This window comes from Myodes glareolus, chromosome 2 (assembly GCF_982192425.1).
Source record: "Myodes glareolus chromosome 2, mMyoGla1.1, whole genome shotgun sequence".
NCBI lineage: Eukaryota > Metazoa > Chordata > Mammalia > Rodentia > Cricetidae > Myodes > Myodes glareolus.
The window spans coordinates 98,324,049-98,341,342 of NC_142027.1; the positions used below are offsets into that span (position 1 = coordinate 98,324,049).

The 17,294-nt window shown below is 44.4% G+C and overlaps 1 protein-coding gene across 1 annotated transcript; it reads left to right on the plus strand.

The window, feature by feature from the left end:
* Positions 1-687: 687 nt before the first annotated feature.
* C2H22orf39 (chromosome 2 C22orf39 homolog) lies at positions 688-4,915 on the plus strand. Its single transcript, XM_048452278.3, has 3 exons — positions 688-1,195; positions 1,273-1,440; positions 4,053-4,915. The coding sequence occupies exons 1-3, from the start codon at positions 1,172-1,174 to the stop codon at positions 4,176-4,178; spliced, it is 318 nt and encodes a 105-aa protein (XP_048308235.2). The 5' UTR covers positions 688-1,171; the 3' UTR covers positions 4,179-4,915.
* The last annotated feature ends 12,379 nt before the right edge of the window (positions 4,916-17,294 follow it).

The following is a 17,294-nucleotide window of genomic DNA, read 5'->3' on the forward strand; positions in this document are numbered from 1 at the left end:
ACTAGCAGTAAGGCAGCCTTCATTTGTGGAATTCTGTTGGCTTACATAAATTTTGTCGGGCTGGAAAGATGGTGCAGTAGTTAAAAAACACTTGTTCTTGCAGAGGATCCAGGTTTGGTTTCCAGCACCCACATGGTTCACAGTCATCTATAATTCCAATTCCAGAGGTCTGTGTACACGTGGTGCACAGTTTATTACACTTAAAGTGAATATATAGTAAAAATGTATGTGACTGCATGTATAGGTGTGTATATGTGGAGGTTAGAGTACATTTCTCAGAGGTCAAACTTAGTTCCTTGGTTCCGTTCACAAGTGAGCCATCTTACCTTATGACTGATGTTAACCTCCAATTAGCTAGCTTTCTCTGCCTGCTCCCCCTCCCCTCCCCTCCCCTCCCCTCCCCTCCCCTCGTCTCGTCTCGTCTCGTCTCGTCTCGTCTCGTCTCGTCTCGTCTCGTCTCGTCTCGTCTCGTCTCGTCTCTTCTCTTCTCTTCTCTTCTCTTCTCTTCTCTTCTCTTCTCTTCTCTTCTCTTCTCTCCCAGAGAAGAATGTTTGTCTGCATGCATGTTTGTCAAGGAGAGGGCATTGGATCCCCTGGAACTGGAGTTTCAGATGCTTGAGAGCTGCCATGCGGGTGCTGGGAATCAAGGGCAGCCAGTGTTAACTGTGAGCCATCTCTCAAGTCCCATAAGTTGACTCTTGTTTTGAGACAGGGTCTCACGATATAACCCTGACTGACCTAGAACTCACAGAGGTACCCGGTTTTGTCTCCAGAGCGCTGGGATTAAAGGTGTGCACCTCTGAGCCTGTGGCCTCTAGAGCTTCTTTCGCCCTTATCCACTCCTCGCCGGCTCCCTCCTCCTTTCCATACACCGAATCAAGCTCATCTATACGCTTCCTGTATGCTCAGGCCAAAATCCGTAGTCTCAGAGTTCAAGTAGTCTCAGAGTTCAAGACTCTGCACTTGCAAAGATAAACTACTTCGAGATTTGAAAACTAAAAACCGGGAGGGTTTCAGACAGTCAGTTACGTGGCTTTGAAGCCAGTCACCCGCTCGACACCAGGTGGTGAGGCCTCTGACAATCGGCCACTCAGAGAAGACGTCCTGTTAGCTGCGAATTTACTTGGAGCTCATTGGTTCATGTCTCTGTCAGTCACACGGAGGCCTGGACATGGCGGTCGCCGGCAGCTGGCAGGTTAGTATGCTGGGCTCCTGGGTTGGGTGGTGTTAGGCTACCGGTTGTGCCCGCGTTCATGCTGTCCCTTCCCACAGCCTCCCCGGCCTTGCGAGGTCTACCGCGCCGAGTGGGAGCTCTGCCGCAGCGCTGGCCACATCCTACATCACTACTACGTCCACGGCGAGCGGCCCGACTGCAGGCAGTGGCTGCGCGACCTGGCCAGCTGCCTCGAGTGGGAGGAGAGTCACAGCCCCCAGGCCCAGGTGCGCTCAGGATGTGGGTGTGTGCACAGATCCTTCGGGGACATCCCTCTTGTGCTTTGCTCCTGAGAAGAACCCCAAACTGCGGCATCGAAGGGACTTTAGACCGTGTCAAGTACAAGGAGGGAGGCAGAAAGAAGGGAGGTATAGAGAGGCTAGGGGAGAGGAAGGACAACTGCCCTGCGTTAGGGTTAGGACAGGACAGAGAAAAAGAGCCAAGGTGCCCGGAGCATGAGGGTGGGCTGGCTGTAAGGGCGTAAGAGTGAACCTGAGAGTACCTAAAAATGTTCAGGCACGTGTGTTTGCAGTTACCTTTGGAGGCCAGCCTGGCTCTGAGAGCGTGGAGAGTACTGTAGAGGACAGAGACCAGTACTGAGGCTGGCCCTTCGCTAGGGAGGTGTGAAGAAACCTCTACTTGTTCCAAATGGCATGCGGAAAAATGGACCAAAGAAAGGCTTCCACTTAATCTAGCTAAGTGAGCCAATGCCTTTTTTTTGGGTCACGACACAAAGGCAGCAGCACTCTGATCGCTGAACCTCCCCGACACCTTCCCTTCGGAGTAGCTCTGGAGTCTCCTCTCCCAGTCATTGTTACTGCTTTTATAGTTTGGGGTAGGGAGCTGGTGAATTTTTTTAAAAAATACTTATTTATTTATTATGTATACAATATTCTGTCTGTAGGTCAGAAGAGGGCACCAGACCTCATTACAGATGGTTGTGAGCCACCATATGATTGCTAGGAATTGAACTCAGGACCTTTGGAAGAGCAGGCAATGCTCTTATCCTCTGAGCCATCTCTCCAGCCCTGAGCTGGTGAATTTTTAACCCTGAGCTTCTTGCTTCGAAATTTCATGAGCTTCCTGCGTCAGTGAGCCTCTCTCTTAACTCCAAACGGGAGTGATTGAAAGCCTAGGAAATAGCTAAGACACGTTAATTAAATCCATTCCTTACATGAATAGTTTAGGGAGCCATTCATTAAACAAGTAGTGGTCTCCTTGAGTGATCTCTGATACAGGGTGGACAAGTGAGCCCTGCCTTCCTGGGACACACTCCCGTCCGGAGTGTGGTATTGCTTTCATGGTCACTGTGATGGGGAAAAAGGGAACGGAAACTCCAGTACACGGCTGGCATAGGAATATCCAGAAACAAGAGGTCCAATGTTGAAGACATTCGTAAACATTTTGAAACAGACAAACCAATGAGGAAAACAAGTGGCTAAAACATTTTTTTGTGTGTGTGCAGAAAACAGAAACCCCCTAGTGAAAGTAAAAAACATGGCAGAAAGCTTGTTTGTAGGGCAAGAAATTGGATACTTACTGTCTGCAGCTATAGATGAGCTTTCATAAATTGGGGTAAAAAGCAAAAATGTTTCTGAATAGAGAAATGGGCAAAGGTCACGGAGAAGCAATTCACCATGACACTCAGCGCACAGAGCAATTATTTATTTACAATTTTAAAGTGCTTTTACTCTTATTTTATGTGTGTTTTGCCTGTATATGTCAGTATTAAGTACATATGCTGCCTGAGGATCCCTGGAACTGGGCTTCAGATGGTTGTGAGCTGCCACATGGGTGCTGGAAATCAAACCCCAGTCCTCTGGAAAACCAACTGGTGATCTTAACTGCTGAGTCATCTTACCAGCCCCTATAAACAAAAATAAGTCTTTGTATATGTTTGTGTATGTCACATGTATGTGTTTGCATGTGCACATGTGCACATATGGCATGCAGAGGCACTCTTGGCATCAGGCATTTTCCCTAGTCACTCTCCACCTTATAAATTGAAGCAGGATCTCTCACTGAGCCTGAACTTCCCTGTCTCCGCCTGCTGAGTGCTGGAATTACAGGCATGCGCCAACGCACTGAGCTTCTGTTTGCTTCTTAAACAATAATGATCTTTGTAGAGACAGGATCTGGTTGTATAGCTCAAGCTGGTTTGAAACTTCAAATCCTTTTGACTATGCCTGCTAACTTCTGTGAATACAAATAGTCACTACCACGCCCAGCTTAAGAGGCCTGCATAGCACCTAAGACCTCACCGGGGTCACCCCTGCCATAATAAGGGGGACCTTTTACTCACACCCTGTGCAGAGTCCAGGAGTAACTTCAGACTGCTGTCTCTTCCTCACTCAGTGTCCGCACTCTACAGACTCACTCCAGACTCTCCAGGTCAGCTGTAGCTGAGGCCTAGGAAATGTTTGTTATCAAGTGGCTGACGTCAGAGTCTGGACATGGTTGTGCGTGCTTATTTGCTTAGGAAATGGAGGCAGCAGTATCAGAAATAGAAGGTCAGACAGAGTGATCATGAGGCCAGCCTGAGCCACTTAAGACCCTGTCTAAAAATCCAAAGGACACAATAAAACTGCTGAATAAGATGATACATTAAGATGACCTGTGCTGCAGAGAAAGAATGGCCTAGAAGTGTGTGTGCTAAAGTGGAACAGTGGTCAAGGTCCGGTTTGTAGAGTCAGCTGAGCTGCAGAGCTGTGTGTGCTCCCATCTGTTCCTCTCTTCAGCAAAGTGCCAAGGAAGAGAGTGGTGTAGGTGCCATGTGATGGTACTAGGGGGTTGGGATCCAGTGGTAAAGCAGGAAGTGACCAGAATCTCATTTGTACAGCGATCCCTCTGTGAGAGTGAGCAGGCCCGGGTCCAGGCTGCTCGGAAGCACACCCTGGTATGGGCCCTGAGGCAGAAGCCCCCTGCAGACTGGAACATCCCTCTACCACTGGAGAAGGACAAGTGATGAGGGACGAGCAACTGTTGCCCTGGACTTGGACTAGCTTCCACCTGACCTGGAACACAGAGGAAGGCATTTCCAGGCCTGACTGCCATTGTCCATCTGTCCCCGGGCGTCTCACCACTGGAACACTCTGAAAGACACCTGTGTCCACAATGGCAGGAAGCCAAGCCCTGTGGCAAGTACCTGTGAGCAGCCTGGCTGGTCCATCTTGTCCATGCCACCACCCCTGAGAACAGCCACGCCAGAGGTGGCAGTCCTAATGTGTGAGACTCTCAGGTATACAGTGGCAGCCCTGCCCTGTGTGGGCACGTGGCACAGTAGTCAGAACAAGGTTGCTAAATGGCTCTGCTGCACATGGCTCTCTTTGACCATGAGAAATGGACCTCGACGGCTTGGGTTTGCTGATTACCGTATTATCCAAGCATGGAGCTCTTACTTGCTCGGCTGCCCTGGAGATACAGTAGAACATGCTTAGTGGCAGGGCAACTTGCCCCTCTGCACCAGCACCTTTTACTGGTTTTTGCAGACTTTTAAAAAGAAATACACATGGTCTTGCAGGAACCACAGAATCTGGGGTCAAGAAATCCAAGTCACTAAAAAAAAAGAAAGAAGTTCAAGTCCAAGGAATATGGGATTTAGGTCTTCTGATTTCTCCTCATCGTTCATGTATTAAAAAGTGTTTCACATGTTCGATTCCAAAAGCAACCTGAAAATTAAAGACACGTTTGTTACACTTTGTACCTGTCCTAGTTAGAGTATCTATTGTTTCGATGAAACACCAAGTTGGGGAGGAAAGGGTTTATTTGGTTTGCACTTTCAGATTGTAGTCCGTCATTGGAGGGACAGGAACTCAAACAGGGCAGGAACCTAGAGGCAGGAGCTGATCCAGAAGCCATGGAGGGGTGCTACTTACTGGTGTGCTCCTCATGGCTTGTTCAACCTGATTTCTTATAGAACTTAGGACTACCAGCCTAGGAATGGCACCATCCACAGTGGACTAGGCCCTCGCCTATAGATCACCAAGAAAATGCCCACTGGGTAGTAGAGGCACATGCCTTTAATCCCAGCACTCAAGAGGCAGAGGCAGCAAATAGATCTCTGTGAGTCTGAGGCCAGCCTGGTCTACATAGTGAGCTTCTGGACAGCCAAGGCTACACAGAGAAACTCTTTCTCAAAAAACAAAACATACAAATGCCCTACAGCTGGAACTTATGGAGGCGTTTTCTCTATTGAAAGAAAGATTTCCACCGGGCGGTGGTGGCTCACGCCTTTAATCCCAACACTTGGGAGGCAGAGGTAGGCAGATCTCTGTGAGTTCGAGGCCGGCCTGGGCTGTTCGAGGACAGACTCCAAAGCTACAGAGAAACCCTGTCTTGAAAAATCAAAAGGAAAAGAAAGATTTCTTTCTTTTTTTAATATTTATTTATTTATTATGTATACAATATTCTGTCTGTGTGTATGCCTGCAGGCCAGAAGAGGGCACCAAACCTCATTACAGATGGTTGTGAGCCACCATGTGGTTGCTGGGAACTGAACTCAGGACCTTTGAAAGAGCAGGCAATGCTCTTAACCTCTGAGTCATCTCTCCAGCCCAAAAGATTTCCTTCTTTCATATAATTCTAGCTCAGTGATTCTCAACCTTCCTAATGCTGTGACCCTTTAATACAGTTCCTCATGTTGTAGTGACCCCCAACCATAAAATTATTTTTGTTACTACTTCATAACTGTAATTTTGCTAGTGTTATCAACCATGACGTAAATGTCTGATATGCAATCCCTGTGAAAGCATGATTTGACCTCCAAAGAAATCTCAAACCACATATGTAAACACATACAAACATGCCATTTTCAGGGGCAGTCACTGTGAGGTGGGGAGTCTTCAGCTTAGCTGCTGCTGTTTCAAAATGAGCATTTCCTGGCAGTGAGGGCCGAGAAGGTGCTAGAAAGTGGCATTCTGCATGTTCTCTCTAGAAGGGCAGTAGTTACCTTGAGCCAGCTCCTATACCAGTTCATAAGGGAGTTCTCGTGCAGGGACACTTCCTGTCACCTGCTCTTTTGTTCCAAGCTGTAAATACCACACCAGCATAGAACTTGCATAGACTTTTCCTGCATTTATGCTGTGTTCATTCATTTTTGTTCTTTTTTCAGTCTTGAGAAACAAAAATAGGACATTATGTAAGGGGGTCTCGGAGTCAGTACAGAATATATCTCAGCACCAAGGAGATTTATTACCCTGGAGGGACAAGTGTGTGTGTGGGAGAGGGGGAGGGGGCTGCCTCTGGATTGAACAAAGACAGACAGTAGGTGTTTCTGCAAGAGTGGTTTGGTTTGGTGGTTTTTTTTTTGTTTTGTTTTTTGAGACAGGGTTTCTCTGTAGCTTTGGAGCCTGTCCTGGAACTAGCTCTTGTAGACCAGGTTGGTCGCAAGAATGGTATTTAAGGAGAAAGGGGGAGTCTGTGCTAGGGTGGGTTGGTATGTCCTGATTGGACAGGTTAGCCAGTGTAGCCGAATAATGAATTTTAATTGCTGGATCTTTGAGTTTTAGTGAGGCATAAGGAAGTGGCCAGATGAGGGAATAGACCTTGTGGCTAGCTTTCGGAATGTAATCTAATGGTTTAGCAAGGGACAGGGAAGGGGAAAAGACAAGACCTCCTGGCCCCATGTCTGTAACGACTGGGCTTGTTAGAAAGCCCTTCACATTGTACATGCTAGATGCATACTCTACCACTGAGCTATGCCAAACAAGATCACAGCTTTGAAACTGATAAAAGTTCCTATGGTACTTTACGGGAAAGACATACACATTAAACATCAGTAGTCTCTGGCTCAGAGGTACGTAACTTGCTTGCAGGCACAAGGACCCAAGTTTGATCTCCAAGCACTGAAGTAAATAAAAAGAGTTCAAACCAGTGTGATGGTGTGCCGTGCTGTGATCCAAGTACGTGGAGGAGGCAGAGGCAGAAGGATCAGGAGTTCAAGACCATCTTTGGCTATATGAGACCTTCTCTGAAAAACAAACAACAATAAAACCAAACAAACAAAAAGCCCCTAAAACAATGGTAAATAATACAACAGAAGTGCACACGATGAAAGTGGAGCCGTGCCTCAAACTCTTTGGACAGATCTCCATAGTTAAAGTGTATTACACAAGCTTCATATAGGGTTTTGTTTTGTTTTGTTTTTGAGACAGGGTCTCACTACATAGCTTTGGTTGTTGTCATGGACCTCACTCTGTAGACCAGGCTGGTCTTGATCTCACAGAGATCTGCCTGCATTTGCCTCCCAAGTGCTGGGCTAAATGTGTGTGGTACTCTGCTTGGCTAGCATAAGTTTTCTTTCTTTTCTTCTTTTTTTTTAGATTTATTTATTTGTATACAATAATCTGCCTCCCTGTATGCCTGCAGGCCAGAAGAGGGTGCCAGATCTCATTACAGATGGTTGTGAGCCCCCATGTAGTTGCTGGGAATTGAACTCCGGACCTCTGGAAGAGCAGCCAATGCTCTTAACCACTGAGCCATCTCTCCAGCCTCTATCACAAGGGTTCTTATCTAAACTGTGGAGAACAAATTGCTATTTTCATGAAGTTGATATACACATAACAGCAACTTGGATAAAAGCCAAAGAAAATACACTAATTTTGAAAAAAAAAACAAAACAAAAAAAACTTGGGGGACTGGAAAGATGACTTAGCCATTAAGAGCACTTGCTGTTCTTCCAGAGGATGCGGGTTCATAACCATTTTAATTCCAGTTTCAGGGAATCCAATACCCTCTTCTGACCTCTGATGCATCAGACATGTAGTAGTACACACACATGCATGCAGGAGAAACACTCACACATAATAAAAACGCTGTATAAGTCTAATAAAAAGTTAAAATATATTCTAGTATTTAATAAAAAATCTTAAAAAGGATACACGTAGAAGTCATGGGACAGGGATATGGGGAGCGGGAGATCCGCTAAGGCGGACCATGGTGAAAACCCCACACAGCTGGGTTGTGATTCTCCAGGGCTACATAGTGAAATGTGTACAATCAGATGCACATATAGGTGAACGCAGATTTCAACTGAGTTGAAATGCTCTGTGGAGTAACAAGGTGAGTTTCTGGATCCTGACACTGTTCTTTAATGTGTTGTTTAAACACATTAGTGACAAACTGAATCACAATAATGTGTCGGTGTTCCATTAAGGAAAAAAAATAAAGACTTACCCTTAGCATTATTAAACCAAGAGCAAGTTCATATTTGAATTGTCTACTTTTTGTTCCTTGTGCCTCTGTCTGTTGTGTGAGTCTGTCCCTGTGTCTGTCTGTTGTTTCTATGTGTCTGTCCCTAACAAAGGGTTTTGCTGTTACTGAACCACACAGAAAGCATCACATGGGGAAGGAATGAGGGATACTTTACAGAAATATTTAAGAGTTTTACAAGGGATTAAGTGACTGACTCCACCTGAACAAGATAACCAACAGAATTACAAAAGTCACCAATACCCGGATATTCATTTTGTAAGATTGTTCTCAACTTCTATTTTCTGGTTTCAGCAAAGGACACACAAGCACTACTCTGGCCAAGGGCATGGAAGGAAGAGTAGATAATTTAAGATAACATCTGGGACAGGTGGAGCACGCCTTTAATCCAAGCACTTGGGAGGCAGAGGCAGACAGCTCTCGGTGAGTTCAAGGCCAGCCTGGTCTACAAGGCCAGTTTCAGGACAGCCAGGACAAACCCTGTCTCAACCGGGTGGGTGCTGCACGCCTTTAATCCCAGCATTCAGGAGGCAGAGGCAAGTGGATCTCTGTGAGTTCAAGGCCAGCCTGATATACAAAGTAAGTTCTAGGACAGGCTCCAAAACCACAGAGAAACCCTGTCTCAAAAAGCCAAAAGAAAGAAAGAAAGAAAGAAAGAAAGGAAGGAAGGAAGGAAGGAAGGAAGGAAGGAAGGAAGGAAGGAAGGAAGGAAAAAGAAAGAACCCTATCTCAGAAAACAAAACAAAACAAACAAACCAACAAAGGTTACAGCTGGGCATTAGTTTAGGTTGTAAAAGTTGATTACATGGGAAATGTAAGGCAAGTAAAGTTGTGACGTTGTTCTCTTAAAGGCAGGTTACCCAATCAGGTTGAGCATACAGTAGGACCGCAGTCTTAAGTCTTAGTAACCTCGGGGTGAATTAACTCTGGATGCGAAGTCCAGAAAAAGTTCCAGTCTCTGAGGGAGTAAGAAGTCTTCGCATCACGGCCGTCTCTCTTTCTCGTTTTACTGAAGAAGCATGACCGTGGGAGGCAGTCACTGATGAAGATGAAGTCGCACACACGGAGCTGTGGTGTCCTGTGGGGGCAGCCTGCTGACAAAGGCGCGGTAGAATTCTGAGGAGTCCTTAAAAGTCCTGTAAAAGAGCACATGTGAAGATTTAATCCTGAAAACCAACTCCCAGTGTTTAGCCATCAGTTATCAAACATGACTTTATGTTTATTTGAAGATAGGAATTACAGTTGCTATGGTTTGCGAAGGCTCCTGCTGCCATAGCAGTGATAACTGTGGCAGCTGTCATAGCTGCCAGAACCATCCAATTAATCCCTTTTAAGAATATGCGTTCCAAGGCATAACTAAGTTATAAAAGCAGAGATTGCCCGTGCCATGGATGAGTCAGGATAACAGGAGTCCAGGCAGGAATCAGTTCAAGAATTAAGGCCAGGAGACAAAATTGCAGTGTAGTGAGAGGAAGCGCAGTACATGGAGAAGAATTGGCAGTGACAGGCAACTTGCATGGGGTTGGAATTCTGGACAGTGCCCCTCTTTTGTTAAAGGACTGTTTTCTTCTGGTACCAGTTTATGGGATGGCTTTGCCAATCCTTCTGGAATCCAGAGGAAGCCTGTGTGAGGAAGCATAGTGTAGAGCCTCAGCTCCAAGTCAGGAAGGACCTTGAGGGAGTTTAGATAAAACTTTAGTTTGGATAAAATTTGTTTTTTTTTCTTTGTTTTGCTTTTTGGGCTTTTTGTTTGTTTCTTGGTTTTTTGTTTGTTTTTGTTGTTTTGGTTTTTTGAGGCAGTTTTTTTTCCCTTTCTTTCTTTCTTTCTTCCTTTCTTTCTTTCTTTCTTTCTTTCTTTTTTTTATAAACCTGACTGTCCTAGAACTCACTATGTACACCAGGCTGCCCCTGTCTCCTGAATACTGGGATTAAAAGCATGTGCCACCACCTCCTGGCTATTTTTATCTAAAGTATAGCTGAGTCTGATGGCACACACCTTTAATACCCACACTGGAGAGGCAGAGGCAGGTGGATCTCTGAGTTCGAAGCCAGTCTGGTCTACAGAGTGAGTTCCACAACAGCCTGGGCTATATAGAGAAACCCTATCTCAAAACAATGACAGCAAAATTGAAATGTAACCTGCTCCTGGGAAGTTACTCCCTAATCCCTCTTTTTTGTTTATGTATTTAAGTAATAAATGAATTTTTTCAATTGTGATTTGTCCTTGGCGGTTAAAGGATAGTCAAGATGTGAATCATGTGTGCTGAAATCCTTGTTACAGAGAAAGCAGTCAGTGTCTCCAAACATCCCAGGACACTCGTGTGTGAGTTGTTGCAAACATAAAGCCTAGAACAGCATCAATATAAGCATAAAGAAGTTTCACATGCTCAAGGGAGATTTGAGATTTTGAGGCTGTGTCTGATTGTTTTAACTGTTTTTGTAAAGCTTTAGTGGCTGGTCAGTTCTTACAATGGTTCCTAAGCACAAGTTGATTTCTGAGAACTCTACTAATTCAAGTAGAGGTTTAACACTGATATGTGAGATTTTGAATTTAATATTGTGTGTCTTCTTTCACATACCTACAACCACTACTAACCTTCACAACCTATAAAACCCTTCTTTTCCTTTCCATTTTGGAAACATCCAGCCAGCTTACCTGGTTTCACAAAGTGCATAATTTTTTTACCTTTCTTTTATCTGGACATATCCATTCATACCTAAATCCCTCTTTACTAGAATTGTTCCATCTTTCTATCCACTTAAACTTTGAAATATTTACTGTTTTCTCCTCTTAATACCATGAGGCATAGGTGCTTGATTTTGAGATTAGTCACTGAAAGACAAGTCCTCCTCCCCTTTAAAAATCATTAGAGCATAAAAAATAATAAATAAGTCATTTTTAAAAGTCAGCAGCCGCCTATAATCTCACCTTTAATTTCAGCACCCAACAGGGAGAGACAAGTGAATCCCTGAGTTCGAGGTCAGCCTGATCTGCAAAGCCAGTTCCAGTTCAGCCAGTACTATAAAGAGAAACCTTGTCTCAAAAAACAAAACAGTAACAACAAAAAAGAAAGGAAAGAAGGAAGAAAAAAAAGAAAGTCAGTAGCAACTGTATGGTAGTTGAGTTTATTTGTCCCCACCAAAGCTTCTTCATGAGCTTTCCAGTCTCAGGATGAAGACTTTTAGGAGGAAAGGCAAGGCCTGATTGTTACATAAACATGAGATGCCTAGTCAGGATCTGTCTTTTTAAAAGTCAGTAAAAGAAACAGGATGGAAGCAATCTCTTTACTATCGGCTGTTTTGTAGCCTGTGACAGAACATTTAAGAAGTTTGTTTGTAAAGGGGGCTGGAGAGATGGCTCAGAGGTTAAGAACACTGACTACTCTTCCAGAGGTCCTGAGTTCAATTCCCAGCAACCACAGGGTGGCTCACAACTATCTGCAATGAGAGAGATCTGGTACCCTCTTCTGGTGTGTGCGCATACACCCAGGCAAAACACTGTATACATAATATATATACAAAAAAAAATTTAAAAAAAAAAGAAGTTTGTAAAGGTCTTGACAAGTGTTTGTTAATGGAAGAATATTCTGAGTATGTCTTAAGATCGGGGATATTTATTTGTTTGCTTATTTATTTACTTTAAGCCTTTGTGGCAGAGTCTGAGCCTGCTGGGAGACTCCATTGATTGTCTATTAACCAACTGAGGTATGGCAGGTAATTGAGCCTCAAGTTTGAAATTTTCTTGTTTAAGAGACCCAGGTAATTAAACTTTCCTTGACAGCTCTCAGATTTGTATCATCAAGTATGTGTCCCTACTTTGCATCCAAAGCCAGAATGTTTTTAAGGTGAAAGGAGACTTTTTGCTGAGGATGGAATGGCCAGGCATCCTCAGTTGAGAAGTATCTGCTGTAGCAGCGGGTGGCAGGGCTGCTGAAGTGTTTGATGAAGATGTGGCCTGGGACAAGGACTTATGCATTCATGGTGTGCCCAGAGATGAAAGTCTTTTAAGTCTTTTCTTTCTTTCTTTCTTTCTTTCTTTCTTTCTTTCTTTCTTTCTTCCTTCCTTCCTTCCTTCCTTCCTTCCTTCCTTCCTTCCTTCCTTCTTTTGGTTTTCGAGACAGGGTTTCTCTGTGTAGCTTGGAGCCTGTCCTGGAACTAACTCTTAGACCAGGCTGTCCTCGAACTCACAGCGATCTGACTGCCTTTGCCTCCTGAGTGCTGGAATTAAAGGCGTGCGCCACCACCACCCAGCATACAAAGCTTATTTCAATGATGTCTTATTTCCAACTGGTTTAGGTAAGGCGCTTAATAGTCCTGCATTCTGATGAGATGTAGGAAACAAAGAATTCTGCATGGTGATAGAGAAGGCAAATGGAAAATTGTACCCTTTCCTTGTGACAGAAGTTGAAGTAAAAATCAAACTGGACTTGATGAAGAGATTCTCACTCACCTTTCTGCGATGGTTTGAATAAGAATGGACCCACAGGCTCATATTTGAATGCTTAGTCATCAGAAGGTGGTACTGCTTGGAAGAGATTTGGAGGTGTGACCTTGTTGGAGGAAATGCATCACTGAGGGTGAGCTTTGAGGTTTCAAAAGGTCAAGCCAGGCCCAGGATCTTTCTCTGCTGCTACCTTCGGATTCATATGTAGAACTCTCAGCTGCTCACCAGCATCATGTCTATCTGTGTGTGCTACTATGCTCCCACCATGACAGTAATGGACTAAACTTCTGAAACTGTAAGTCAGTCCTAAATAAACATTTTCTTTTATAAGAGTTGCATTCGTCATAGTGCCTCCTTAGAACAGTAGAGCACTGACAAGACTGGGGTGTAGACTTCTCTGTTTCCGAGCTGGCAGAAGATAATGTACAAGGGGCAGCGGTGAGTCTGTAGAGGAGGGTCCGTATGTAGCATGAGGGGGCCTGCTGGTTGGGGTTTCTGTCCCATCCGGTACCCCACAACCGGCAAGCCCCAAAGAAAATCACATACAGGGCTCCATAAAGTTATAAACTGATTGGCCCATTAGGTCAGGCTACTTACTAGCTCTTATAACTTATGTTACCCCATTATCCTTATCTACGTTAGCCACATGGCCCAGTACCTTTTCCAGTGGGGCAGCTTACATCTTTCCTCTCCGGTGGTCTGGGTAGAACTGGCCTTTGGGTAAAGAAATGCTCATACCTCAACTACTGACAGAGTTACAGAATATCCGTAAATGGATAAAACAGGACTGTCATATCCTGCCAAGACAGGGTAAGATAGTTTTGAAGTTTCTTGCCTTTGAAAATGGTATGTCAGTTACATCAGGCCTTAGCCAAAGTTGGTTGCTTCAACGCTGCAAACGTGACTTTGGGTGTTTGCCCAGGTAGCCAGTTGTCTCTGTGATTTGTTACATGTTCTGGAAGTTGTTTGATTGCACTTCCTAATTACTCAGGTAACATTATTTCCCTTCTCAGATCTTCGATGGGATTGAAGATTATATAAATGTAGTTACTTTCCTTTCATGACTTGGCCAAGTTATTTGTTATACAAGACTTAAGCTAGTTAGAATAGGATATTTGTATTTATTGTATATAATTTCGTAGGTTTGTACTTATTGTATATAATTTCATAGTAGGCTTAGAACTCTCTTACTTAAACAAAAGGGGGAGATGCTGCGGGAGCTCCTTCCGCTCCTTCAGCCAATTGCTGCTGAGTTACCAGCCCATTGGGGCGTGGTCTCTCTCTCTTTAAAAAAAGCAGCGGGGGGGGGGGGGGCTGGAGAGACGGCTCAGCGGTTAAGAGCACTGCCTGCTCTTCCAAAGGTCCTGAGTTCAATTCCCAGCAACCACATGGTGGCTCACAACCATCTGAAATAAGATCTGATGCCCTCTTCTGGCCTGCAGGTAGACACACAGACAGAATACTGTATACATAATAAATAAATAAATATTTTTTTTTTTTTAAAAAAGCAGCGGTTGTCCTCCTCTCCCTCTCTGGCTTCCAGCTCCGCTTCCGACTCCTAGACTCCTTTCCTGTTCGCGCGGAGGGGCTATTGTCTGGGATGGTAATCTGTAAGTTTTTTCCCCTTTGAATAAATAACCATTCTATTAATCATAATTCCAAACTGGTATGGGATTGTCTGTGACTTACGCCTTCATCCGTGTAACAGACCATGGTAAAAAACGGATGGCAAAGGTCCAGAATGTGAGACGCCGTATGATGACAGCACCCGTGGAGTGTGTTATGCGAGGTAGCATCTGTGACAGCCAAAAAGACTTTTAGCGCTGTTACAATTCTTACTGAGGTTGCAGTTCAGAAAACAGTTTGGGAAAGTTTGCCCTTATTAGAAGAAGAGAATAGGCAAGAGAATCATTTTAAAAATAGCAGGTTTTGTCATAGGTGATGATTTTACCATCATCCATCACCATAAAGCCATTGGTTTGGTGAAGGAGAATTTGGCATTTCTCTTTGACCAGCATAAATTCAGAGTTGGTCATTGGACCTCATCCATTACAACTTTGTGGGAAATGCTGAGACAAAGTTAATGAGGAAAATCTTTTAACATCACGGTTAACGTCAGTTTTGTTTAGTAAGGTGAAATGTAATAGAACAGCTGGCTGGACCATGTACTGTAGTTCTGTAGAACGATAAGGTAACTGTGTAGCCAGCTGTTTGTTGCATCAGAAGGAAAAAGGTGTGTACTTCTAAGTCCTTCTGCTGAAGAGCAGCTCCTCTGGTCACTTAGCCGAAGGAGAGGCCTTCCTTGATTGGACCAAGCTATTGACACATGAATTCCTAGAGAGACTTTTGAAACATAGAGGGCTGTAAGCAGATTGTCTTGGTTGCCATTGCTGTGATAAAGCACTAGGCCAAAAGCAAGTTGGATAGGAAAGGGTTTATTTGGCTTCACTTCTGTATCACTGTTCATCATTGAAGGAAGTCAGGACAGGAACTCAAGCAAGGCTGGAACCTGGAGGCAGGAGCTGATGTAGAGCCACAAAGGAAAACTCCTTATTGACTTACTTCCATGGCTTGTTCAGCCTGCTTTCTTATAGAGCCCAGTACTGGTCCAGGGATGCACCTCCCACAGTGGGCTGGACCCTCCCCCACCAATCACTAGTTAAGAAAATGCACTGGAGGCTTGCCTACGTTCCAGTCTTACACAGGCATTTTTTAAATTGAGGGTCCTGCCCGTCTAATGATTTTAGTTGGTGTCAAGCGATGGAAAGCCATCCAGCACACTGACGATCTGGTCAGAGAAAACCAGAGGTTGCTGAGGCAGGTGGAGGTAAGGGGAGGAGAAGAGAGAAGAAGTGAGTATAGAGTTGACTGGGGTGATGGTGACTAGTCCCACTGCCAGGAGTGCTGCGCCAAAGAGAGCCAGCAGAAGCTGCAGGGAACTACAAAGCATCGAAGGAAGGGAGCAGGAGAAAATATAGGACTCGTGTAAAGAATCGTGTCTAGCCTGGGTGAAAGGAATGCTGGTCCCTTGCTGCTGTAGTTTCTCCCCAGCATATAAAAGACCTTTTTGCAGGTATATCAGGAACAAATGGAGTTGTGGGGTGGGAACTATTGGGAGAACTTACGTGAAACATTTTGTTTGAGTATAGGGGAAGGTCAGGAAGTAAACGTAAGTAAGTATGGGGATAATAAGGAAGAAAGAAGTGATGAAGGGGAGGAGCCAGAGCATGAGGGAACCAGAAGCCCGGAAGTAGGAGATTTGTGGCTGAGTATTTTCTTGTCCCTGTGTTTTTGGTCTGTCTCAAACCAGTCAGTTTATTGGTGTGGAAGTAGCATTGTTCCTGGAGGAGCACACAGGTCCAGTTATTAGCAGGTTAGAGCTAGTCTCAGAGTAGCAGGAAGCAGTCGATAGCAGGTTAGAGCTAGTCTCAGAGTAGCAGGAGGCAGTCGATGAGCACTAGTGAGACAGAGAGGTTAACTGATGCAAAGAAGGCTCCAGTCCAGCTGTTTTGAGTCCTGAAAACAATGCAAGAGAAGGGATGAGTTCAATGGCCCATGGCCTGTTAGTCCCCCTTCCAGAGGTCAGCCAAACTGCTTCAGCCAAACTGCTTTCAGGGATTTGAGGGGGCACCAGTTTCTCCTTAATGGCTTTAAGCTGACAAAATGTAGAAGGGGCAACAGTGTGCCTCAGGGGAGGGTCCATCTAATGGGATACAATGAAACTTAACAGATGGCAAAATTCCAGAATGTAAGTCAGGAAGTAATAACTGTACAACCTTGTGGGGAACATTAAGTGACAAAATTAATGAGGTAAATTCTACACCAAGATTTACATGAGTTAATAAAGTCTGTTGATAAAGTTAACATAAGGTTAAATGTTATTGTACAACTGGCTGGACCATGTACCAGAGTTCTGTAGAAGGATAAGGTAACTGTAATTAGATGTTTGTTACATCAGACTCCTGCATAAGGAACAAGTACCTGGAAGTTCTGTAATAGAAGTCAATTAGAGTCAGCATCTAATTGACAATTTAAAGGAAAAATAGACTCATAGTAAGTCATTTTTACAGGATTGTCTAGCAAAGTTTCAAAATACATCTTGTAGATACTCTGAGTAACTTTCCAAAGTTGTGAGGTTGATGACAGTGTCTGGCTGCCTTCTCTAATCAGGAACATTGGTGGTTGGGGCACAGGATGATATTCTTACAAAACTGTGAGAAGTGCTTTTCTAGAACAAAATATTGTTACGAGGAAGAGAATTATCTGTGAGAGATAGTTGTCCAAATAATGCCTTATATGGTTGAGTAATGTCTGGGTTTTATGTCCTGTCTGGTTCCCACAGTCAAGTCCCAAAGAAATTACACAGAGGTCACATTAGTTATAAATTGATTGACCCATTAGCTCAGACTTCTTATTAACTCTTATAAT